We start from the raw sequence: 27,050 nt of genomic DNA on the forward strand, positions 1-27,050 counted from the left end.
CGAGCCCCACATTGGGCTCCTTGCTCGGCAGGGAGCCTACTTCTCCCTCTGCCTGCCGCTCCCCCTGCTTGTGCTCTCTTTCCCCCTCTCTGACAAAATCTTTGAAAAATTTTTTTTTTCTTCTGAAGAGGACTTTTAAGATCTACTCTCTTAGCAACTTTCAAATATATGCAGTACAGTATTACTATAGTCACCATGTTGTACTTACATCCCCATGACATTTTCTAACTGGAAGTTTGTACCTTTTGACCCTTTCCACCCACTTTGCCCACTTCCCAGCCCTGGGAACCACAATCTGTTCTCTGTATCTATGAGCTCAGGTGTGTGTGTGTGTGTGTGTGTGTGTGTGTGTGTGTGTGTGTGTGTGTCAATTTCACATATATATGAGATCATAGGATATTTGTTTTTCTCTGTGACTTATTTCAGTTAGCATAAATAACAGGATTTATACCTCTAGATCCATGTTGTTACAAATGGCAAGATTTCCTTCTTTTTATGGCTGAAAAGTATTTGTATATTATGTATACATATATATGTAATACATATATATACCACATTTTCTTTATCCATTCATCCATCAGTCGTCACTTAAGTTGTTTCCATATCTTGGCTATTGCAAATAATGCTGCAGTAAACATGGGGGTGCAGCTATCTTTTCAAGTTATGTTTTCCTTTTCTTCAGATAAATACCCAGAAGTAGAATCTGGATCATAGGGTGGTTCTATTTTGAACTTTTTGAGGAATCTCCATATTGTTTTCTATAGTGGCCGTGCCAATTTACATTCCCACCGATAGTGTGCAAGATTCCCTTTTCTCCCCATCCTTGCCAACACTTGTTGCTCCTTGTCTTTTTGATAATAGCTGTTCTGACAGGTGTGAGGTGATCTCATAGTGGTTTTGATTTGCGTTTTCCTGAAGATTAATGATATTGATCACCTTTTCATGTACGTGTTGGCTATCTTTGTGTCTTCTTTGGAAAAATGTTTAGATCTGCCCATTTTTTAAATTAGATTTTTTTTTTTGCTATTGAGTTGTATGAGTTTATTGTATATTTTAGATATTAACCACTTATCACATATATGATTTGCAAATATTTTCTCCTATACAGTAGGTTCATTTTAGTGATGGTTTCCTTTGGTGTGCAGCAGCTTTTTTTTTTTTTTTTTTTTTTTTTTTTGTTTGGTTTAGTTTTTTTTTTTTTTTTTTTTTTTTGGTAGTTTGATATAGTTCCACTGTTTATTTTTACATTTGTTGCCTTTGTTTTTGGTGTCAAACCCAACAAACTGTCTCCAAGCTATCATTAAGGAGCGCTTACTGCTTATGTTTTCTTGTAGGAGTGTTGTGGTTTCGGGTCTTACATTCAAGTCTTTAATTCAGTTTTAGTTAGTTTTTGTGATTGGTGTAAGATAGTGGTCCAGTTTCATTCTTTTGCATGTGGCTGTCCAGTTTTACTGACACTACTTCTTGAAGAGACTGTCCTATCCCCATTGTATATTCTCTGCTCCTTTATCATGTATTAATTGATTAGATATGCATGGGTTTATTTCTAGGCTCTCTAGTCTATCCTTTTGAACTATGTGTCTGTTTTTAATGCCAGTACCATACTGTTCTGCTTACTCTATCTTTGTAGTATATTTTGAAGTCTGGGATTGTAATACCTACAGTTTTGTTTTTCTTTCTCAAGATTACTTTGGCTCTTTGGAGGCTTTTGTGGTTCCACATTAATTTTAGGAGTCTTTGTTCTAGCTTTATGAAAAGTACTATTGGTATTTTGATAGGGATGGCACTGAATCTGTAGATTGCTTTGGGTAATGTGGACATTTTAAGAATAGTAATTCTTTCAGTCCATGAAACATGATATATTTTCACATTTATTTTTGTCATCTTCAGTTTCTTTCATTTCTGTCTTACAGTTTTCAGAATACAGATCTTTAACCTCCTCGGTAAATTTATTTCTAAGTATTTTATTATTTTTGATGTAGTTGTAAATGGGATTGTTTTCTTCTCTTTTTGCTAGTTACTAATGTATAGAAACGCAACTGATTTCTGTATTGATTTTGTATCCTTTACTGAATTGAAACTTTACTGAATTCATTTATTCTAACAGTGTTTAGGGTTTTCGATATATAGTATAATGTCCTCTATAGATAGTGACAGTTTTACTTCTTCCTTTCCACTTTGGATGCCTTTTATACCTTTTTCTTGTCTGAGTGCTGTGGCTAGGACTTCCAGTACTATTTTGAATAAAAGTGGTGAGAGTAGACATTCTTGTCTTGTTTCTGATCTTAGAGGAAAAGCTTTCAGCTTTTCACTATTAAGATGTTAGATCTAGGTGTATCACATATGATCTTTGTTATGTTTTATGTTCCCTCTAAACTTACTTTGTTGAGAGTTTTTATCATGAATTGATGTTGAATTTTGTCACATGCTTTTCCTGCATCTATTGAGATGATCATATGATTTTTATGCTTTATTTTGTTAATGTGTTTCACATTGATTTGCAGATGTTGAACCATCCTTGCATCTCTGGAATAAATCCTACTTGATTGTGGTGTATGATCCTTGTGATATATTTTTAAATTCAGTTTGCAAATATTTTGTTGAGGATTATTGCATCTGTGTTCATCAGAGATACTGATCTGTAATTTTCTTTTTTTGTTGTATTTTTGGTTTTGGTATCAGTGTAATACTGGCCTTGTAGAATGAATTAGAAACATTCCTTCCTCTTCTGTTTGAAATAGTTTGAGAAAGATAGGTATTAACTCTTCTTTAAATGTTCGGTAGAATTCACCTGGGAAGCCATCTGGTCTTGGACTTTGGTTTGTTGGGAGTTTTTGATTATTGATTCAGTTTCATTACTGGTAATCAGTCTGTTCATGTTTTTTATTTCTTCCTGATTTAGTCTTGGAGGATTGTATGCTTCTAGAAATTTATTCATTTTTTTTCTAGGTTGTCCAGCTTGTTGACATGTAATTTTTTTGTAGTAGTCTCTCATAATCCTTCGTACTTGTGAGTATGGGTTGTAACTTCTCTTCTTTCATTTTTGATGTTATTTGATTCCTCTCTGTCTCTCTTTCACTGATGTGTCTGATTAAAGGTTTACCAAATTTAGCTTTTCAAGGAATCAGCTCTTAGTTTCACTGATTTTTTTTTTTTCAATTTTTTGGTCTCTTTCATTTATTTCTGTTCTGATCTTTATTATTTCCTTCCTTCTAACTTTGGGCTGTGTTCTTTTTCTAATTCCTTTTAGGTATAAGGTTAGATTGTTTTTGGAGATTTTTCTTGTTTCTTCTGGCAGCCCTATATCACTATAAACTTCCCTCTTAGAACTGCTTTTGCTGCATCTCTAAGATTTTGAATCGTTGCATTTCCATTTTTATTTGTCTTTAGATTTTTTTTTCATTTCCTCTTTGATTTCTTTTTTGACCCGTTGATTGTTTAGTAGCATGTTGCTTAGCCTCCAAGTATTTGTGTTTTTTTTCCTGTTTTTTTTCCCGTTTTTTTTCCCTAGTTTCATACCACTGTGATTGGAAAGGATGCTTGATATGATTTCAGTCTTCCTAAGTTGATTAAGATTTGTTTTGTGGCTTAACATGTGATCCAACCTGGAAAATATCCCATGTGCACTTGAAAAGAAGGTGTATTCTGCTGTTTCTGCTGGAATGTTCTGTAATATTTGTTAAGTCCATTTGTTAAGTCCATCCTGCCTAATGTGTAATTCAAAGCCATTGTTTTCTTATTGATTTTTTTGTCTGGATGATCTATCCATTAATGCAACTGAGATGTTAAAGCTTCCTATTATTATTGTAGTACTGTCTGTTTCTCTGTGTATGTTAATATTTGCTTTATATATTTAGGTGCCCCTGTGTTGGGTTCATATTTATTAACAATTACTATATCCTCTTGTTTGGTTGATCCCTTTATCACTGTGTAATAATACCCCTTTTTTTTTGTTACTTAATACAATCTGTTTTAAAGTCCGTTTTGTCTGCTCTAAGTATTGCTACCCCATCTTTTTTTCCACTTCCACTTGCACAGAATATTTTTTTACATCCCTTCACTTTCATTCTGCACGTGTCTTTCGATCTGTAGTGAGTCTCTTTTAGTCAGCATATGAATGTGTCTTTTTTTTTTTAATCCATTCAGTCTTCTATCTTTTGAATGGAGAATTTAGTCCATTTACATTTTAAGTGATTATTGATAGGTATGCACTTATCGCCATTTTGTTAATTTCTGGTTGTTTTTGTAGTTCTCTGTTCATTTATTCTCTTCCTTTCTTTCCTTGTTTGATAACTTTCTTTAGTATTCTTGGATTCCTTTTTCTTTATTTTTTGTGTTATCATAGGTTTTTGGTTTGTGGTTACCATGAGGTTCATATATAACATCCTATATATATAGCAGTCTATGTTAAGTCAACTGTTGGTTAAGTTTGAACACATTCTAAGAGCGCTACAATATTAATCCTCCACGTTTTATGTATATGATGCCATATCGTGTACCTTTTTATTTTGTGTATCTTTTGACTGATTTTTGTAGGTATAATTGATTTTACTACTATGTCTTTTTTTTAAAGATTTTATTTATTTATTCATGAGAGACAGAGGGGGAGAGAGAGAGAGGCAGAGGGAGAAGCAGGCTCCCAAGGAGCAGGGAGCCCGATGCGGGACTCGATCCCAGGACTCTGGGATCATGACCTGAGCCAAAGGCAGTCGCTTAACCACCTGAGCCACCCAGGTGCCCAAAAAGTCTTATCTTTTAAATAAATATTAGTTTCAGGTGTAAAATAGTGATTTGACAATTACATATATTACAAAAGCTCACCACAATAAGTGTAGTTATCATTCACTGTAAATATATATGTGTGTGTGTGTGTGTGTGTGTGTGTATATGTATGTATGTATGTATGTATATTTATTTATTTATTTATTTCACCATTCCCCTACCTGTTAAAGCTTACCACATTCAGACCAGGGAGCAAATACTGCCCATAGCAGACAAGAAGAGCCTCTGCAGACAACTGGCCTGAAGGATTGAGCAGCCAAAACATAACAGTAGATACTCCCTGAAGTGCCACGCCCTAAACACTATATGACCTCTTTGTAAGGCCATTACTTTCAGGAAGAAAAGACATAATGGACTTTTCTAACATACAGAAAAAGGCAGAGACTTATACAAAATACCAAGATGGAGGAACTTATCCCAAAGGAAAGAAAAAGATAAGGGCCACAGCCAGAAAAATAGCAAAACTGATATAAGTAACATGCCTGATGGAGAATTTAAAGCAATAATCATAAGGATACTCACTGGGCTTGAGAAAAGAATAGAAGACATTAGTGAGACCTTTTCCACAGAGATAAAGGAGTTAACAAAGAATCCGAGATGAAGAATGCAATAAATGAGTTTGGAAACAGGCTTGTTGCAATGAATAGCAGGCTGGAAGAAGCAGAGGAATGACCTAGAAGACAAAATAATGGAAAATAATGAAGCTGAACAAAAGAAAGAATTAAACAACACAAGAGTAGACTTAGGGAACTCAGTGACTCCATCAAATGTAATAACATTCATATTATAGGAGTCCCAGATTTATCCCATTTGGTGAAGCATGCAACTCTTGATCTTGGGGTTGTGAGTTCAAGCCCCATGTTGGGTGTAGAGATTACTTAAAAAAAGAAAAGGATTCCCAGAGGAAGAAAGACAAAAGGGGGACAGAAAATTTATTTCAAGAAATAATAGCAGAAAACTTCCCTAATATGAGGAAGGAAACAGACATCCAGATCCAGGAGGCAAAGAGAACTCCCACCGAAATCAACAAAAGCAGATGTTGGTGCCTTGGTGTTGAACAAGACCTATTGTAATTGAATTTGCAAAATATCGTGATAAAAGAAAACCTTAAAAGCAGCAAGAGAAAAGTCCTTAACTTATAAGGGAAAATCCATAAGACTAGCTGGAGATTTCTCAACAGAAACTTGGCAAGCCAGAAGAGAGTGGCATGATATATTCAAAGTGCTGAATAGGGAAAATCTGCAGCCAAGAATACTCTATTCAGCAAGGCTATCTTTCAGAATAGAAGGAGAGAGAAAGAGTTTCCCAAACAAAAACTAAACGAGTTCATGACCAATAAACCAGCCCTGCAAGACGTGTTAAAGGGGACTCTTTGAGTGCAAAGGAGAAACCAAAAGTGACAAAGACAAGAAAGGATCAGAGAAAATCTTCAGAAACAACAACAAAACAAGTAATAAAATGGTAATAAATACATATCTATCGGTAATTACTTTGAATGTAAATGCACTAAATGCTTCAGTCAAAAAACATAGGATGTCAGATGGATTAAGGAAAAAAAAAAGACCCATCTGTATGCTGCCTACAAGAGACTCATTTTAGACCTAAGATACCTGCAGATTGAAAGTAAGGGGGTAGCGAAACATTTATCACGTACATGGATGTCAAAAGAAAGCCAGAGTAGCATACTTATATAGGACAAACTGGACTTTTTTGTTTTTGTATTGTTTTTATCCTGTTTTGGGTGTCAGGGTGGTACTGGCTTCATGGAATGACTTTGTGTTCCCTCTCTTCCATTATTTGTGGGGTTTTGATAAGATTTGTAATATTGTCATTAATTTTTTAAAAATGTTTGGTATAATTCACCAATGAAGCCATCTGGTCTTGGGCTTTTTTTTTTTTTTTAAAGATTTTATTTATTAGAGCATATGCATGAGCAGGAAGAAGGGCAGAGGGAGAGTGGGGAGCCTGATGCAGTGCTCAATCCCAGGACCCTGGGATCATGACCTGAGCCAAAAGCAGATGCTTAACGAACTGAGATACCCAGGTTCCCCTGTCCTGGGAGCTTTTGATTCCTAATTCAATTTTCATTCTTGTTATTGGTCTAAGAATTAGATTTCCTATTTCTTGGATTCAAGATTCATGATTTAGTTGTGGTAACTTGTGCATTTTTAGAAATTATCTGATTTTTTTCTAAGTTATCTAATTTGTCAGTATATAATTGTTTATAGTAATCTGTTTTCACACTATGTATTTCTGGGGTTGTCGTATTATTTTCTCTTCCCCTTCTCATTTCGGTTTTTGAGTCTTTCTCATTTTTTTTTTTTTTGGTTATGTGATTAAAGCATTGCCAATTTTTATTTTTTTGAAAATTTGTCATTACTTTCAATGTTATGTTATTGTTTTTCTGGTCTCTGTTTTAGTTCTGATTTTTCTTTGTTGTTTCCTTCATCTACTAAAATTCAGCTAAGTTCTTTTTCTGGGTCCTTGTGGTGTAATGTTAAGTTATGGATCTTTTTTTCTTAATACAAGCATTTATAGCATAAATTTCACTCTAACATCTGCTTTTGCTGCATCCCATAGGTTTTGAAATTCTGTTTTCTTTTTCTTATGAGACATATTTTGATTTACCATTTCATTTTTATTTGGCCCATTGGTTATGCAGTAGTGTGGTGTTTAATATTTACATATTAAGTATTTAGTATTTGCACTATGGATTTTCCAGCTTTGTTTTATTCTGTAGTTTGTTTCTTGTTCTGTATTTTTGTACCATTGTGGTTGGAGAATATACTTGGTATGATTTAACTTTTCTTAAATTTGTAATATTTGTTTTGTCTCTTTTATGTTATTAACCAGGATTCTTCTGTTTGTACTTGAGGAAAATGTGTATTCTATTTTTGGGGGTGGAATGTTTTATATATATCTTTTAGAACCAAGCATTCTGAAGTATGTTTCAAGTAAAAAATGTTCTTATTGAAAAAAAATAATAACTTTAACTGAGGGTACTCATTTAAAATAAAGCATATCAGATGAGAGGTGAGTGGGGGGATGGGTGAAATAGGTGTAGGGGATTAAGAGTACACTTATCATGAGCACTGAGTAATGATATATAGAATTGTTGAATCACGGGCTCCTGTGTGGCTCAATCAGTTAAGTGTCTAACTCTTAATTTTGGCTCAGATCTTATCTCAGGGTCATGAGATTGAGCCCCAGCATGGAGCCGGCTTAAGATTCTCTCTCTCCCTCTCCCCCTCCCCACCCACTCACTCACTCACTCCCTCTTTGAAAAAGAATTGTTGAATCACTGTATTGTATACTTGAAACTAAAATAACACTATGTGTAAAATATACTGGAATTAAATAATAACAAAAAATGAAAAAATGTTAAAGAAGTAAATAAATTGAACACTAAGACATACTGTTTGGTTGCTTTAAAGAGCTATGTAACACATTTTTCACAACAAATGTAAAAATTTGAATCTGATTATAGTGATAATCTAGAAGATTTTTTTGTATACCCAGGAATGTTATATACTAAAATGGCCACAACAGCACAGCATAGGGAATGTAGTCACTGGTATTTTTTTTTTTTTAAGATTTTATTTATTTATTTGACAGAGAGCACGAGAGAGATCACAAGTAGGCAGGCCAGGCAGAGGGAGAGGGAGAAGCAGGCTCTCTGCTGAGCAGGGAGCCCGATGCGGGGCTGGATCTCAGAACCCTGGGATCATGACCTGAGCCGAAGGCAGACGCTTAATTGAGCCACCCAGGCGCCCCACTGGTTTTTTATTTTTATTTTTTTAAGATTTATTTATTTATTAGAAAGGGAGAGAGAGCCAGGGGAGGGGAGGGTGGAGGGGCAGAGAGAGAGAAACCAAGCACACTCCCTGCTGAGCAGGGAGCCTGACACAGGGCTTGATCTCACAAGCCTGAGATCATGACCTGAGCTGAAACCAAGAGTCAGATGCTTAACTAACTGCACCAACCAGGTACCCTTGTAGTCACTGGTATTGTAATAGCATTGCATGGTGACAGATGGTAGCTTCACTTGTGGTAGCAAAGCATGGTGTATAGATAAATTGAATCATTTTGTTGTACACCTAAAACTAATGTAACATTGTGTGTCAACTATACTCAAAAATGTTTTTAAAAATAAAAAAATGGAAATTGTATGTTTGAAAATACAAATATATATATATACACATATATAAGGCCAAAGATTACAAGTAAAAGGATGGAAAAGATGCAAAAATCAGAAGTAAGCTGGTTGTTGCTATATTAATAACAAAGTAGATTTTGGCACAAGGATAATTTCTAGAAAGAAAGGATATTTCATAATGCTTTAAGGGTTTTTTTAAAAATAAATAATCTTAAATGTATATGTATCTAATACAAAGCTTCAAAATACATGAAACAAAGCTCAAGAGAACCAAAGGGAGAAAGAAACAAATCTACAGGGACGCCTGGGTGGCTCAGTCGTTAAGTGTCTGCCTTCGGCTCGGGTCATGTGATCCTAGGGTCCTGGGATTGAGTCCCACATTGGGCTCCTTACTCAGTGAGGAGCCTGCTTCTCCCTCTCCCTCTACTGCTCCCCCTGCTTATACTCTCTCTCTCTCTCTCTCTCTGACAAATAAATAAAAATCTTTAAAAAAAATGCTTTCTCTTTAAAAAAAATCTACAACCATAGTTTTAAATAGCAACACCTCTTACTAATTGATAGAATTTGTAGATCAAAAAAAATCAGTAAGGATATAAAAGATTTGAGCATTACTACCAACCAATTTGACCTAATTGACATTTACCTAATGATATACTTCAGTATACAAGAATAGCAAAATGGCAAAAGTAAGTCCTTGTTAGTAATCATTTTAAATGTGAAATTATTAAGCTTACCAAGTAAATGCAAAATGTCAGAATGGATTAAAAACCCAAAAACCCATGATCCAATTATGTGCTGTCCACAAGAAACTCTTGTTAGACCAAAGGTAAATTGGCTGAGAGTAAAAAGATGGGAAAAGACTTTCTATACAAATGGTACTGATATCATACAAAATAGACTTCTGAGTTAAAAACAGTAAACAAAGATGGTCTCTTTTGATAAATGGTCAATTTCTCAAGAAGTTACAATAATTATAAACATATATGCACCAAACAATAGAGCCCCAAAATATATACAGCAGACTGACAGAATGAAGGATGAAATAGACATTTCTACAATAATAGTTGGAGATTTCACAACAATCATCATAAGTATTATTTGTTGAGCACTCATTACTTGCCAAGACTATTCTAGGCATTTTACATACATGAACTCCTTTAATTCACAACAACCCTTGAGGCAGGGTTACTCATTATCCCCATTTTACAAAAGAAGAAATCATGGCATAGAAAAATTAAATGACATACCCAAGGTAACAGAAGTACATGGCAGAACCTGGATGGTAGATTTGGTAAATTAGATTTGGTTATTAGAGGTTTTCTATTCAAACTTTTCACTGAAAGAAGTGATTTCTTTTTTCAGCATTCCTGGTTCTGTGATCTCTGTAGGAGCACTGTGGATAGAGCATCACTGCTTGAAAGAGTAAAACATTCTATATGGGCTATTCTAATTGCTACACAGTTCTTCCCTATGTTGAGTTGCAGTCTTGTAGCTTTGATTCACTGGTCTTTATAATAACAGAAAATAAGCCCATCCTTCTCACAGCTATTTGAGGTATGTGAAGATTGTCATGGTGTCACTCACCACCACCACCCTCAACACCAATTGGAGACCTCAATCCCATACTTGCAGTGACACGGCAGTTAGCAGATCAATAAGCAAATAGACCTACTGGAGATATATAGAACACTTCACTGAACAATAGCAGAATTTGTATTCTTCTCAAGTGAACATGGAACCTCTTCCTATGAAACCTATCCTGTTCAGGGTAGACCTTATGTTAGGCCAGAAGAATAGTTTAATAAATTTCAAAAGATTGACTTCACATAAAGTACCTTCTCTTACCACAATAGAATGAAGCTAGAGATAAAAAAAAAAACTGAAGGAAAACTAGAAATTTCACAAATATGTGGAAATTAAACAGCACACTCTTAACCAGTGGGTGAAAGAAGAAATAAAAAGGGTATTAGAAAATAATTTGAGGGAAATGACATTGAAAACAACATATCAAAACTCATGGGATGTGGTGAAACTAGTGATCGGAGAGAAATGTACTGTTGTAATGCCTACATTAAAAAGAAGAAAGAGGGGCGCCTGGGTGGCTCAGTTGGTTACGTGTCTGTCTTCAGCTCAGGTCATGATCCCAGGGTCCTGGGATCTAGCCCCACATCAGGCTCCCTGCTCAGTGGGAAGCCTGCTTCTCCCTTTCCTGCTCCCACTGCTTGTGCTCTCTCTCTGAAATGAATAAAAATCATTAAAAAGAAGAAAGATCTGTGGTGTCTGGGTGGCTCAATCGGTTTAGCGTCTGCCTTTGACTTGGGTCATGATCTCGGGGTCCTGGGATCAGGCCCCGAGTTGGGCTCCCTGCTCAGCAGGGAGTCTGCTTCTTCCTCTCCCTCTGCCCCTCCCTACAGCCTCTGCCCTCTTTCTCATTCTCCCTCTCAAATAAATAAAATCTTTAAAAAAAATCCCAAATCAATAATCTAACTTTATATTTCAAGGAACTAGAAAAAAAGTAAATTATCCAATGAACCTGTGCTTAATGGAGCTTGGAATACAACAGGCACTTAATGTTAGTATCTCATTGTTAGAAGGTGGAGGAGGGTCAGGAGTGTATCCTCCAGATTAAGAAGGCACTTTAATACTGAAAAATGAAGCAAGCTACTCCATACCATTTATACAGAGGTTTTTTTTTAAATTTAATTTTATTATGTTATGTTAGTCACCATACATTGCATCATTAGTTTTTGATGTAGTGATCCACAATTCATTGTTTTCGTATAACACCCAGTGCTCCATGCAGTACATGCCCTCCTTAATACCCACCACCGGGCTAACCCATCCCCCTACCCCCCTCCCCTCTAGAACCCTCAGATTGTTTCTCAGAGTCCATAGTCTCTCATGGTTCGTCTCTCACTCCCATTTCCCCCCCTTCATTTTTCCCTTCCTTCTCCTAATGTCCTCCATGCTATTCCTTATGTTCCACAAGTAAATGAAACCATATGATAATGGACTTTCTCTGCTTGACTTATTTCACTTAGCATAATCTCCTCCAGTCCCAACCATGTTGATGTAAAAGGTGGGAATTCATCCTTTCTGATGGCTCAGTAATATTCCATTGTATATATGGACTACATCTTTTTTATCCATTCCTCTGTTGAAGGGCATCTCGGCTCTTTCCACAGTTTGGCTATTGTGGACATTGCTGCTATGAACATTGGGGTGTATATGGCCCTTCTTTTCACTACATCTGTGTCTTTGGGGTAAATACCCAGTAGTGCAATTGCTGGGTCATAGGGTAACTCTATTTTTAATTTTTTGAGGCACCTCCACACTGTTTTCCAAAGTGGCTGTACCAACTTGCATTCCCACCAACAGTATAAGAGGGTTCCCCTTTCTCCACAGCCTCTCCAACATTTGTTGTTTCTTGCCTTGTCAGTTTTTGCCATTCTAACTGGTGTGAGGTGGTATCTCAATGTGGTTTTGATTTGAATTTCCCTGATGGCTAATGATGATGAACATTTTTTCATGGGTCTGTTAGTCGTTTTTATGCTTTCTTCAGAGAAGTGTCTGTTCATGTCTTCTGCCCATTTTTTGACTTGATTATTTGTTTTTTGGGTGTTGAGTTTGAGGAGTTCTTTATAGATCTTGGATACCAGCCCTTTATCTGTAGTGTCATTTGCAAATATCTTCTCCCATTCTGTGGGTTGCCTCTTTGTTTTGTTGACTGTTTCCTTTGCTCTGCAGACGCTTTTTATTTTGATGAAGTCCCAAAAGTTCATTTTTGCTTTTGTTTCACTAGCCTTTGGAGATGTATATTGAAAGAAATTGCTGTGGCTGATGTCAAAGAGGTTTTGATGGATTCCTGTCTCACATTGAGGTCTTTCATCTGTTTTGAGTTTATCTTTGTGTATTGTGTTACAGAATGGTTGAGTTTCATTCCTCTGCATGTGACTGTCCAATTTTCCCAGCACCATTTATTGAAGAGACTGTCTTTTTTCCATTGCATATTTTTTCCTGCTTTGTCGAAGATTATTTGGCCATAGAGTTGAGGGTCCATGTCTGGGCTCTCTATTCTGTTCCATTGGTCTATATGTGTGTTTTTGTGCCAGTACCATGCAGTCTTGGTGATCACTACTGTAACTACTTTGTAATATAGCTTGATCAGGCAACGTCATGCCCCCAGCTTTGTTTTTTTTTTCCAACATTTCCTTGGCGATTCGGGATCTTTTCTGATTCCATACAAATTTTAGGATTGTTTGTTCCAGGACTTTGAAAAATGTCGTTGGAATTTTGATCAGGATGGGATTGAAGGTATGGATTGCTCTGGGTAGCATAGACATTTTAACAGTGTTTCTTCTTCCGACCCCGAGCATGGAATGTTTTTCCATGTTTTTGTGTCTTTTTCAATTTCTTTCATGAGCGTTCTGTAATTCCTAGAGTATAGATCCTTTACCTCTTTGGTTAGGTTTATTCCGAGGTATCTCATGGTTTTTGGTGCTATTGTAAATGGAATCATTTCTTTAATTTCTCTTTCTACAGTTGCATTGTTAGCATATAAGAAAGCAACTGATTTCTGTGCATTGATTTTGTATCCTGCCACATTACTGAATTGCTGGATGAGTTCTAGTAATTTGGGGGTGGAGTCTTTTGGGTTTTCCACATAAAGTGTGTCATCTGCGAAAAGAGTTTGACTTCTTCTTTGCCTATTTGAATACCTTTTATTTCTTTTTGCTGTCGGATTCCTGTTTCTAGGACTTCTAGTACTATGTTGAACAATATAAGAGTGGGCATCCTTGACGTGTTCCTGATCTTAAGGGAAAGGCTCTCAGCTTTTCCCCATTGAGGATGATATTTGCTGTGGGTTTTTCATAAATGGATTTTATGAACTTGAGGAATGTTCCCTCTATCCTTATACTCTGAAGAGTTTTAATCAGGAAAGGATGCTGCATTTTGTCAAATGCTTTTTCTGCATCAGTTGAGAGGACCATATGGTTCTTCTCTCTCCTCTTATTAATGTCTTCTATCACATTGATTGATTTTTGAATGTTGAACCACCCTTGCATCCCGGGGATAAATCCCTCTTGGTTCTGGTGGATGATCCATTTAATGTATTGTTGGATCCTATTAGCTAGGATTTTGTTGAGGATTTTGGAATCCATATTCATCAGGGATATCAGTCTGAAATTCTCCTTTTATCAAAAAGGGTCTTTGCCTGGTTTGGGGATTAAGATAATGCTGGCCTCAGAATGAGTCTGGAAGCTTTCCTTCTGTTTCTATTTTTTGAAACAGCTTCAGGAGAATAAATATTATTTCTTCTTTGAATGTTTGGTAGAATTCCCCAGGGAATCCATCAGGCCCTGGGCTCTTGATTTTGGGGAGGTTTTTGATCACTGCTTCAATCTCGTTGCTGGTTATTGGCTTATTCAGGTCGTCAGTTTCTTCCTGCTTCAGTCTTGGGAGTTTATAGGTTTCCAGGAAGGCATCCATTTCATACAGATTGCTCAGTTTATTGGCATATAGTTGTTGATAATCATTTCTAATAATTGTTTCTATTTCCTTGGTGTTGGTCGTGATCTCTCCCCTTTCATTCATAATTTTATTAATTTGGGCCCTTTCTCTTTTCTTTTGGATAAGTCTGGCCAGTGGTTTATCGATCTTATTAATTCTTTTAAAGAACCAGCTTCTAGTTTTATTGATCTGATCTGTGGTGATTCTGGTTTCTAATTCATTGATGTCTGTTCTAATCTTAATTATTTCTCTTCTAATGTGTGGCTTAGGCATTGTTTGTTGCTTTTTCTCTAGTTCTTTAAGGTGTAAAGTTAGTTGGTGAATTCAGGATTTTTCTATTTTTTTGAGTGAGGCTTGGATGGCTATGTATTTCCCCCTTAGGACCACCTTTGCAGTATCAGATAGGTTTTGGACCAACGTTTTTTCGTTCTCATTGGTTTCCATGAACTGTTTAAGTTCTTTGATTTCCTGGTTGGTCCAAGCATTCTTGAGCAGAGTGGTCTTTAGCTTCCAAGTGTTTGAATTTCTTCCAATTTTTTTTCTTGTGATTGAGTTCCAGTTTTAAAGCATTATGGTCTGAGAATATGCGGGGAATAATCTCAGTCTTTTGGTATCGGTTGAAACCTGATTTGTGAGCCAGTATGTGGTCTATTCCAGAGAAAGTTCCATGTGTGCTCGAGAAGAATGAGTATTCTGTTGTTTTAGGGTGGAATGTTCTGTATATATCTATGAGGTCCGTCTGGTCCAGTGTATCATTCAGAGCTCTTGTTTCTTTGTTGATTTTCTGCTTGGATGATCTGTCTGTTGCTGAGCGTGGAGTATTGAGGTCTCCTACAATTAACGTATTGTTATCAATATGATTTTATTTTGGTTAACAGTTGGCTTATGTAGATGGCTGCTCCCATGTTGGGGGCGTAGATATTTACAATTGTTAGATCTTCTTGTTTGATAGACCTTTAAGAATGATATAGCGTCCTGTGTCTCTAACTACAGTCTTTAGTTTAATTTGTTGGGATGCCTGGGTGGCTCAGTTGGTTGGGCGTCTGCCTTCAGCTCGGGTCATGACCCCAGGGTCCTGGGATTGGGCCCCACATCAGGCTCCCTGCTTAGCCAGGAGCCTGCTTCTCTCTCTGCCCCCCCCCAACACACTTGTGTGCACTTTCTCTCTCTCTCTCTTTCTGAAATAAATAATTTTTTAAAAATCTAAAATCTAATTTGTCTGATATAAGAATTGCTACCCCAGCTTTCTTTTGAGGTCCGTTGGCCTGGAAGATGGATCTCCATCCGTTCACTTTCAGTCTGGATGTATCTTTAGATTCAAAATGAGTCTCTTGTAGACAGCATATGGGTGGGTCCTGTCTTTTTATCCAATCTGCAACTCTGTGCCATTTTATGGGAGCATTTACACCAGTCACGTTGAGAGTGATTATTGAAAGACATGAATTTATTGTCATGTTGCCTGTGAAGACCTTGTTTTTATACATTGTCCCTGTTTATTTCTTTTCTATATCACTCTTGGGGTCTTTCTCCTTTTATAGAACTTCCTGTAATATTTCTTGCAGGGCCGGCTTAGTGATCACATATTCTTTCAGTTTCTGCCAGTCTTGGAAGCTCTGCATCTCTCCATCCATTCTAAATGACAGCCTTGCTGGATAAACTATTCTTGGCTGCATGTTCTTCTCATGTAGTACCCTGAATATGTCTTGCCAGGCCTTTCTGGCTTGCCAGGTCTCTGTGGATAGGTCTGACGTTATTCTGATGTTCCTCCCTCTGTATGTAAGGAATCTCTTCCCCCTAACTGCCCTTAAGATGGTTTCCTTGGTTCTAAGATTTGCGAATTTTTCTGTTACATGCCGGAGTGTTGGCCTGTTTTCCTTGACCGTGGGAGGGGTCTTCTCTGCCTCTAGGACACGAATGTTTGTTTCATTCCCCAGATTAGGGAAGTTCTCGGCTACGATTTGCTCAAATATATTTTCTAATCGTCTCTCTCTCTCCACCTCCTCAGGAATTCCAGTCATTCTACATTGGAACATTTCATGGTGTCACTTATTTCTCTGATTCTATTTTCATGGATTCTGAGTTGTTTTTCCCCGGAGTCCTCTTTTCCCTTTTTATCTATTATATTGTCTTCCAGGTCGCTTATTCGTTCTTCTGCCTCACTTACCCTAGCTGTTAGATTATCTAGATTAAATTGGATCTCATTGATAGCATTTTTAAGTTCTGCTAATTCAGCTTTCATTTCTGCCCTTAGAGACTCTATGTTGCCATTAATTGATTTCTCCATTCTACGTATTGTCTTCACAGTTGCTAGCCTGAATTCCATCTCTGACATCTTGGTTACATCTGAATCCATTTGTTAATCTGTGGCATAAGTCATAGCCTCTGAGTCTTTCCTATTTTGGGGGTTCCTCTTCCTATAGTTATTCTGTTAAGAGTTTGTGAGGGAATGTATAGAGTCAAAATTATTGACCACAACCCAAGCAAGATGCACCAGTTTTCTAGGTACGTTAGGGTTGCTGGCCTCTTATTTTCCCAGGCTGTCTTCTGGGGGAGGAACCTGCCACCTGTTACTTAGGCAACTCTGTTTGGGCAGAGTTGCCCTGCCCCCTGTGGTGGGGGATGGGCTCAGTGGAAACCGGTTTTTTGGGGCTTTTGTTCTCTGGTTACTTTCCCTGGTGGCTTTCTGCATCTCTTCTGAGAGAGCCTCAGAGCAGAGAGATTGCAGTCTGTTCTTCAGTGAGCTCTCCAGGCCACACTATCTCCGTTTCTGTCTGTGCTGCTATAAACTGCAGTGTCCTGGGCTGTGCGCCTCTCAGCAGCGCTCCCAGTCCTCCCCTTCAGGTCAGGGCACCTCTTTGCCCTTTGTGTTTCTAAAACCGCCAGCTGCCCCCAGTTCACACGCACAGCCCCGCCACTCCGGGTTTCCATCTGAGGGGCTGCCCTACAGTCCTTTCCCCACCGCTACCAGTCTGCGAGTCTATGTCCGGTGCCCAGCGTGGGAGGCTGTCGCTCACTGGCGATGTAGGATCTCCATGGCCAGGCTCCCTCCTGCTGCCATTTATCCTTCGATATCTGCCTAGAGTCACGGCTCCCTGCTTTGTAGGTCGAAACCAACTGCCCGCAGTATTGTTTGTAGAGATCCAGATCTATCTTCTTACATCTCAGGCCAATTTCATGGGTGTTCAGAGTGGTCTGGTAGATATCCAGCTCAATTCTGGGGACCGGTTGCAATAGGTTCCCCTACTCCTCTGCCATCTTCCCCCCCTCCCTATACAGAGTTTTATTCAGGGTCACTTACTGACAGGGTATTGGGCCAGCAGGTGGTTGGAGGATCCAGGGTACTACACCCCCATTCTCCACCCAGCTTGGACCTCAACCCACAGCTTTTGTAGTGCAAGGGGTATGGTGGTGTGGTCACAGGGTAATCTAAAGTGATGCCATCTGTGTACTAGAGGATCTGTACTTGTTATCTAAAGTGGTGCCACCTGTATGCCAGAGCAGGCTGTCTACTAGTTATCTAAAGTGGCACCATCTCTGCACCAGAGGGGAGAACAAGATGCAGGGCCAAAGATGAAGCCAGTGTTGTCAGCAATCCTATACTCACATATACACTGCTAAAACTAATCATTGGAAGTATTTTAAAAATGAATGTAGGATGCTATTTACAGCATTCTTTTCATTTCTGCAGTTTGCTTTGATGGATTACGGTGTATATGGGTTTTTAATTATATTTATCTATTTATTAAAGATTTATTTATTTGACTGAGAGAGGGAACACAAGCAGGGGGAGTGGGAGGGGGAGAAGCAGGTTTCCCACTGAGCAGGGAGCCTGATGTAGGGCTCAATCACAGGATCCTGGGATCATGACCCAAGCTGAAGGCAGACACTTAACAACTGAGCCACCCAGGCGCCCCCCGGTATATATGGGTTTTTTAATCCATTTTTTAAAAATGAGATATTATAGGGGTGCCTGGCTGGCTCAGTCAGTGGAGCCTGTGACTCTTGATCTCAGGGTTGTGAGTTTCAGCTCCACATTCGGTGTAGAGATTACTTAAAAAGAAAATCTAGAAGTAGATAGAGATATTACACATATACTGTGAATTTTACCCATTTAAAACATACAGTCCAGTGTGTTTCAGTATATTCACCAAGTTGTATCTTCATCACAACTAATTCAAGAACATTTTTATAACTCTAAAAAGAAACTCCATCAGCAGTCACTGTCTTGTCTTAGGTGACCACTAACCTTAATTCTCTTTCCATGGATTTGTCTTTTCTGGATGTTTAATGTAAATGGAATCATACAGTGTGTGGCCTTTTATGTGTGTTGTCTTTTATGTAGCATGTTTTCAAGGCCCATTCCTGTTGTAATATATCAGTCTTCATTCCTTTTTATTGCTGAATAATCTTCCATTGTATGAATATACCACATTTTGATTATCCATTCATCAGGTGATGAACATTTGGATTGTGTTTACTTTTTTGGATACTGCTGTGAACATTCATATACAAGTTTTTGTTTGGACACTTGTTTTTATAGGTAGTGATGATTGGAATTGCTAGTTTATATGGTAGCTCTACGTTTAACTACTAGACTATTTCCCAAAGTGGTTGCACCATTTTACTTTCCAGTGTATGAGGGTTCCAGTTTCTCCACAATCTTGCCATTATTATTATCTTTTTTATTTTAGCCATCCTTGTGGCTGTGAAGTATCTCATTATGGTTTTGATTTGCCCTTCCATAATGACAAATTATGTTGAACTTGTTTTTATGTGCTTATTGGCCATTTGCATATCTTCTTCGCAGAAATGTCTATTCAGATCCTATGGCCATTTTTTAACTGGTTTATTTTTCTGTTTGTTGCATTGTAAGAGTTCTTTATATGTTCTGGATATAATTCCCTTATTAGATATGTGATTTGCAAATATTTTTTCCTATTTTATGGATTTTCTTTTCACTTTCTTTTTTTTTAAAAGATTTTTTTTTTAATTTATTTATTCATGAGAGACAGAGAGAGAGAGAGGCAGAGGGAGAAGCAGGCTTGCCGCTGAGCAGGGAGCCCGATGCGGGACTCGATCCCAGGACCCTGGGATCATGACCTGAGCCGAAGGCAGACGCTTAACCATCTGAGCCACCCAGGCGCCCTTCTTTTCACTTTCTTGATGGTATCCTATGAACAAAAGTTTTTAATTTTGATGAAGTCCAATTTATTTTTTCTTTGGTTGCTTGTACTTTTGGTGTCATATTACAAAACCATTTCATAATCCAAGATCACCAAGATTAATGCTTATTTTTTCTTTTAAGGGATATAGTTTTAACTCATACTTTTTTAGGTCTTTGATCCATACTGAGTTAATTTTTTAATATAATGTGAGGTAGGGATACAACTTTATTGTTTTGCATGTAGACATCCAGTTGTCCTGACACCAGTTGTTGAAATACTATTCTTTCCCCCATTGAATGATCTTAGTGCACTTGTCCAAAATCGATTGCTTGTAAATATAAGGGTTTATTTCTGGACTGTTCTGTTCCATTGATCTATATTTCTATCCTATGCCAATACCATGATGTTTTAATCACTCTAGCGTTGTAGTAAGTTTCAAAATCAGGAAGTGTGAGTCCTCCAATTTTTGAAGATTATTTTGGCTCTTTTGGGACCCTTGCATTTCCATATGAGTTTTAGGATCAACTCTTCAATTTATTTATTTTTTTTAAGATTTTATTTATTTGACACAGAGAGAGCACAAGCAGGGGGAGTGGCAGGCAGAGGGAGAGGGAGAAGCAGGCTCCCTGCTGAGCAGGGAGCCCAATGCAGGGCTCAATCTCAGGACCCTGGGATCCTGACCTGAGCCAAAGGCAGACGCTTAACTGACTGAGCCACCCAGGCGCCCTTCAACTTTTCAATTAAAAAAAAAAAAAGACAGCTGGGATTTTGATAGAGATTTCATTAAATCTGTGAACCAGTTTGAGAAATGTTGCTAACTTAACACTCTTAAATCTTCAAATTCGTGAACATGAGATGTGTTTTAATTTGTTTTCTTTAATTTCTCTCAACAGAGTTTTTTGTATGGGTTTTCAATATATGTCTTGTATTTCTTTACATTTATTCCTAAATATTTTATTCTTTTTGATGCTGTTGTAATTGAGATTTTTAAAAAAGATTAAGGGGGGGGCAGAGGGAGAGGGAGAGAGAGAATCTCCAAGCAGACAACCTGTTGCTCATGGAACCTGACACAGAGCTTGATCCCAGGACCCCAAGCTCATGACATGAGCCGAAATCAAGAGTCGGTTGTTCAACTGACTGAGCCATTGAAGCACCCCATAAGTGAAATTGTTTTAATTTCATTTTCAGGTTGTTCATTGCTAATGAAGAGAAATACAATTTATTTTTATATAAATATATTGCATATTTGTATATTGTATCACTATACTCGTTCATTACTTCTAATGGTTTTTTTATGGATTTCTTAGAATTTTCTATATACAGGATCAAGTCATCTGTGAGTAGAAGCTGTTTACTTCTTCCTTTGCAATCAGGATGTTTTTTATTTATTTTTCTGGCCTAATAGCCTTGGCTAGAACTTCTAAAACAATGTAGCATAGAAATTGCTGTGTTGCATTTTTATGAAATGGTGATGGGGTACAAACTCCTTTTATACCCATTAATATTGAAGGATGGTGGCTTCATGAAATTAGTACCATGTGTGTAGGACACTAATTGGCGCTGTTATGATCGTATAACTCTTTTTTTTTAGTTGAGGAACATTTTAACGGTGTCCTTGTTTTTTTTTTTCTTTTAGGTTTTCTCAAATAATGATGAAGGCCTTATTAACAAAAAGTTACCCAAAGAACTGCTCTTAAGGTAAATGTAGATAAACTTTAATGAACTCAGATCTGATTCAGTCATCAAGTTCCAAGACAATCTTCTCTCACTATGAGTCCATAGCATAGAAAAACAGACAGAATTAGCCTAACTGACTTTTTGTTTTTGTTTTATAGAATGCTGTTCAGCTTGTTGTTAAATTTTACTTGGTCTAATCCAGAATGTACTAAGTATGTACATAGCATTGGTCTGGATTCTTTTTGTAATGTGGTAAGTATTGTAATAATCTTCAGTAGGTGCCATTGTTTTGGTATCAGTAGATAATTCTCAATGTAGTCAATAACATGAGAGATTATTGTTAAGGTTGTGAACTCCTGAAGTCCCAGACATACATTTAGATGTTTTCTGATAAACAAGTTTTAAAATAAGTATATTTATATGTTCTTACTGAGCACTTAAAATGCTCAGTCCAAATATTGATATATTTTTATCCATCTTATGAGAATTATGTGCTAAGTGACAGTGAGTACTATAAAACATAGTTTTTGTCCTGTATTTCTGGCATCACTGAATATACAGTAAATGGTGTTTTGCTTGTCATTTTACAAATAAAGCTATCAACCAACGTTTGTTGATCACGAGGCACTGCAGTTTCCTTTAGTACTCTGCAATCATCGAAGAAATCTTATTTTAGTTTTGGGTATTCTATTTTAATTGTTTACAAGTAATTAGTACGTGTATAGATGGTAATCTTTGAGTGGCATTTCCCAAAGTCTTCTCATATCACTGATGTTCCACAAAACAAAACGAGTTTTGTGATCAAATAAGTATGGGAAGCACTGGGATAAGAAAACCAATTTCTTTACTGCATGACTTCTCAGGGCCTTAATAGGCTAATAACACATGATAATACTCCCAGATTGATAGTTGTGGCATTTCAAACTTACCATGGAACTCTTTTAATATTCCATATTAATTCCATATTCTGTGGAAAAAATTTCGGGAAATGCTGACATAGAGTCAGTGATTGACCAGATGACTCCATTCCCTTAGCTTCTTTGTGGTAGTGATCGCATTTGAGGGGCTTCAGAGGGTGGTCCATTAGTCATCAGGTGTTGTTTGATATTGTTGTCATAAAGTCATTTTACTCAGTTAATAAAAAAAAATTATGACAGGATCATATGAAAAATACAGCAGTAATATTTTATTTCAATAAAACAAATACTCGTTTGGATAAGAGAGAATATTCTTTGGCATTTTAGACCCTTATAAAGTTAAGAAAGTAGTAACAAGAAGGGAATGATATGTTTTTCATATAAACCTGGGAGGTCTTGATCAAGCACAGCGAGCTGTTAGAACCAGCGTGGCTGGGTTAGGATAGGCAGGCTGTTAACTGCACAAATGGAGGGGATGCCATCCACAACAGATGACAAACTTCATGGTGTCCCCTGGAATTGTGCAGTGTTTCATTCTTGGTCTGAACTCTTTCTAGCATAGACATCAAGCTGTGATATGAACATGTCCTTCTTTCTCTGGAGAATCTACCAGCTTCAGGCCAACCCTTTATTAGTCATTCAGCACTGGGGTGTGATTAATCTCCACTCTTCCCATGAGCACTGCTGCTATCTGTGACTCAAAGCCGCTACCTTAAGATTTTCCCCTTTGATAGGGTTAGCTTTGACACTGTTCTCAGCCTTGGAATAGTTTCTGTATGCTGACAAAGGGGGGGTTATATCACTTTCTGTGCTAATGTGATCTGAACTGCTATTTTCAAAGTTTTAGTTCTTTTAAAGATCCATGTTGGACCCAGCTGTTATGAATGCTGCAGTTACAGGTTTTGAATCATGCTACAAAGCTCATAGATCAATTTTCAAAAAGAAATGAGACCAAATGTTCATAACATGTCTATTCATAGATTTGTATTCCCACTTCTTTTATTTTGGAGTCTGTGAGGGGAATTTAAATTTTAAAGTACTGCCTTTACAGGTCTTCTCTGACTCGTGAGTCTCAAAATTAACTCTAGCCAACCATGGTATTTTCATGTTTGTTGGCCTTTAAATCATTTCTGCCATTTTACTCTCAGACTTTATATTCTCAGTAATAGTAGCTCTTCCCTTTCCTTTTGCTCCTTTGTGAGCAAAATTTTGAAGAAGGAGTTGAGCCAAGTTACCCAAGTAGCCATCTTCATCATCCCTCATGGAGATAAAGTCTTGATTATTTTGCTCATTTAAATGATGTCTTCATACTTTCAGTCTGTCCTAGGCTTACATTTTACTTCATATTGTAGACTTCTTTGTGACAGTGCAGACTTCCTATTCTTGTTAAATTCCTATTCACCCTCCATTTTACTTCATCAGTAGAGGTGAATTCTTTGACTTTATGATAATCTTACTTACTTGCAGCCAGGACATCTTGTATCTGCTGTTTTGTTTTTTTTTAAGATTTTTTTTATTACTTGTCAGAGAGCACACAAGCAAGGGGAGCGGCAGGCAGAGGGAGAAGCAGACTCCCCACCGAGCAAGGAGCCTGATATGGGACTCGATCCCAGAACCCTGGGATCATGACCCGAGCCGAAGGCAGACACTTAATTGACTGAGCCACCCAGGCGTCCCATGTCTGCTGTTTTTTACTGCATCTGTTACCACCCTCTTAAATTCTCTACTAGTAGCTTCCATTGCTGATCACATCGGGCAAAGTCTCAGCTTTGGCTTCCGCTTTGGAGCCATTAACAAGCACGACCTAGAATTATGTTTCTTTTCATCTTTTTATATCACTATGAATCAACTCAGAAAAATCTGTGAGGTGGTTTTTCATCTGATCATCTTATTGCTAGTTTTAAGACTACTCAGTATTGTTCATGGATTCCATCACCCCATCTTTACTTTGTTAATAAGTTTTTACAATTTTGCTTTTTCTACCCAGCTTTCATTCATAAATTGAGGGTACTCCGGTTCTCCCTCTCTACCTTTTATGTTCACACAATTCAACAGCTTGTAATTTTACCCTTCCTGGGGAGTCAGTTATATAATGCTTATAACATTATAACAGTGGGAATCTTTAATTTGTTGAAATCTATATATCTATTAGTGAGTTGGGTTGTCCTTATATTTTGTCTTCATTGTTATTCTCTGTATTACTTTTAGAGCCAGCGTTGGTTGAGATTTCAGCTCTCCCCATTTACTATTTGTGTGACCTTAAAGTGACTTAACACTCTCTGGGCCATAATTTCCTATATCTATAAAATGGAGATAGTAATAGTTCTTACTGAATGGGGTTGTTGCTAGCTCTTAGAGGGCCTGGCATTTAATGAATGCTAAATAAATGTTAGCTTTTAATGTTAATTAATATCAATTTTAGATGCCTGAATTACTTATTAAATGCTATGTGACGATGTAGTCAGTTTTAATGCAAACAACTGATAAAAGCAAGCAGTCCTGATATGGATCTCAGCATATGCTACTGCTAATAATCTCAGTAAAAAACCTGGTTAATAATTCAGTGTAACCCAGTGCTTCATTTCATCACTCTGGACAAATTCAGTCTCAATGGAAATTGCACACTACCAAATGATATTAAACTGACAACTACTAGGGCTTAGGCAGGTTAGTGGTAGTAGTATGACAACTGGTGATTAGTTTGTATTATAAAAACTGTAGTTTCTTGCAAGGAACCATTCCTTTTTTTTTTTTTTAATTTTGTTTTATTATGTTAGTCACCATACATTACATCATAAGTTTTTTTTATTATGTTATGTTAATCACCATACATTACATCATTAGTTTTTGATGTAGTGTTCCATGATTCATTGTTTGCGTATAACACCCAGTGCTCCATGTAGAATGTGCCCTCTTTAATACCCATCGCCGGGCTAACCCATACCCCCACCCCCTTCTCCTCTAGAACCCTCTGTTTCTCAGAGTCCATAGTCTCTCATGGGAACCATTCCTCTTTTAAGAAAAGAAATCTTATGTGAATTGAGTATTGGCCTAAATTTCAGACTGTAAATTTTAATATTAACTTTTTGACCTTAAGTTTTTATTTCTATTATGGTTGCTTTCAGATGTTGATGAAATGAAAACACATGTGAACTACCACACACGAGATTGGGGGTGCTATGTGCAGTAAATATCTTAAAACATTCAGAGAAGATAAAGCTCTTGTTAGTAATAAATAATAATGAAAGAAATCTCTTTATTAGACACATTTTTAAAAACTGAAATCATTATTTAGGTAATTTTCTCTCCTTGTAAAATTTATGTGGACACATGACAGAATTAAGTACTAATAGTGTTTGTTGGCTTGATGAAGGGAAGGTTTGATTTACCCTTAACAGGAGAGTTGAGCCTAATAATTCTGGGCAAATGAAATCAACTACACAATTACATATATTTGGCAGTTTTACTAGTTTGGTAAGGAAAATTGTAAAATGACTAGTGCAAAAATTTTCAAATTTTCCTTTTCTTAAAATCATAAACCAATTCCATGAGTGAAAATAATTGTAGTTTTTGTTGCAGTCGTTAAGTTATAGCCCAGTGCTTATGTATAATTGTGGGACCTTGGGGAGCAGTGCAGTGAAGGGCTCATTCCTGGTTGGGGCAGCGCTGAGTGGGTGTTCTTGCCTGCTGGTTGGTTTCAGCATTCCATGGGTTTTTTTCAAGGACTGTTGCATCCACCTCCTGCTGTCTGTGATGCCTTATATATATTCCAAGGCAGCCTAACAGGTAAGATGCTCTTTTGGGGGGGGTACATACTGCAAATTCAAGTTTAAGCAGCTAAGCAGGTTTTTCTTTCTTGTTAAAGAATTTTTTTATTTGTTCATTTTTATTGCTTTTTACTTTGCATGAGGCAATACACGACTGAATTAATGTGTGTTGAAATCAGATGCAGAAGCGTAAAGGCCCTTCCTTTTCATTATCTCTGTATACTATTATGTACTGTTTTAGGTTTGGCATCTAAGTCCAAATCCTGGCAGAAGCAAATTTTCCTTTGTCTAGGTTGGGGTTATAGTTATACATTAAAAGTCTGTTCGTGTTTTTTTATTTTTAACCTACACTGAGGTGGCATCAAACATCAGTAAAGCTCCACAGATAGGAATGATAGAACTAGTACATTCTCTTCCAGAGCTTTATCCCTGGAAAGTTATGTTAGAGACCTGTTAAATTAAAAACTGTGAATTCAGAAGTTACAATAGAAAAAGATTGGTAAATTTGACCCTATGAATAGTAAAATACATCCAGCTATATACACCGTAGCATAGGGTACAGAGAGCACAGGGTAGCACAGCGGTGGGTATTTCACCAATTAGAATGCACATTATAAGCGGAGGCTCCATTCTTCAATGCACAAATAAAAACCTCTTAAAAATTATTAGGTAATAAGGTGGATTATTCGTAAAAGAGCTTGAAGAAAGTATGAACAAAGGAAGAAATTCAAATGGCCAATTTGTATAGTACTCAGTCAGGCCCATATTTAAATAGAAATCAGAATAATGAGATATTATCTACCTGACTGGCAAAACCCAAAAGGTTGATAATACTAGATTTTGGTAAGGAGATAGAAGTCAGACACTCTAAGATACTTTAGAGGTGGGAATATAAACTGTTAGTCATTCTGTGGGGCCACTGGGGGAAAAATCTTCAAAATGCTAAATGTACATATTCACAAATTCCATTTCTTAGAATTTACTAACATATATTTGCAAGACACATATACAGGGATGTATATACCAGGGTGTGTGTGTGTGTGTGTGTGTGTGTGTGTGTGTGTGTGTGTGTGTG

General features: G+C 37.1%; 1 protein-coding gene across 4 annotated transcripts in view; it reads left to right on the top strand.

Moving 5' to 3' along the window:
* FBXL2 (F-box and leucine rich repeat protein 2) overlaps positions 1–27,050 on the top strand; it is a 121,795-nt gene that overhangs the window by 6,392 nt on the left and 88,353 nt on the right. For 3 of the 4 annotated variants that reach the window (XM_073902651.1, XM_073902648.1, XM_073902650.1), the window contains exons 2-3: positions 21,251–21,312; positions 21,450–21,543. In XM_073902651.1, the coding sequence (XP_073758752.1) occupies positions 21,251–21,312; positions 21,450–21,543 (156 nt within the window). The remainder of the gene's footprint in view (positions 1–21,250; positions 21,313–21,449; positions 21,544–27,050) is intronic. The other variant, XM_073902653.1, reaches the window with a different exon arrangement.

This window comes from Callorhinus ursinus, unplaced genomic scaffold, assembly GCF_003265705.2.
Source record: "Callorhinus ursinus isolate GAN/ISIS: 27379988/994484 unplaced genomic scaffold, GSC_fseal_2.0 scaffold1, whole genome shotgun sequence".
In the NCBI taxonomy this organism is placed as follows: Eukaryota; Metazoa; Chordata; class Mammalia; order Carnivora; family Otariidae; genus Callorhinus; species Callorhinus ursinus.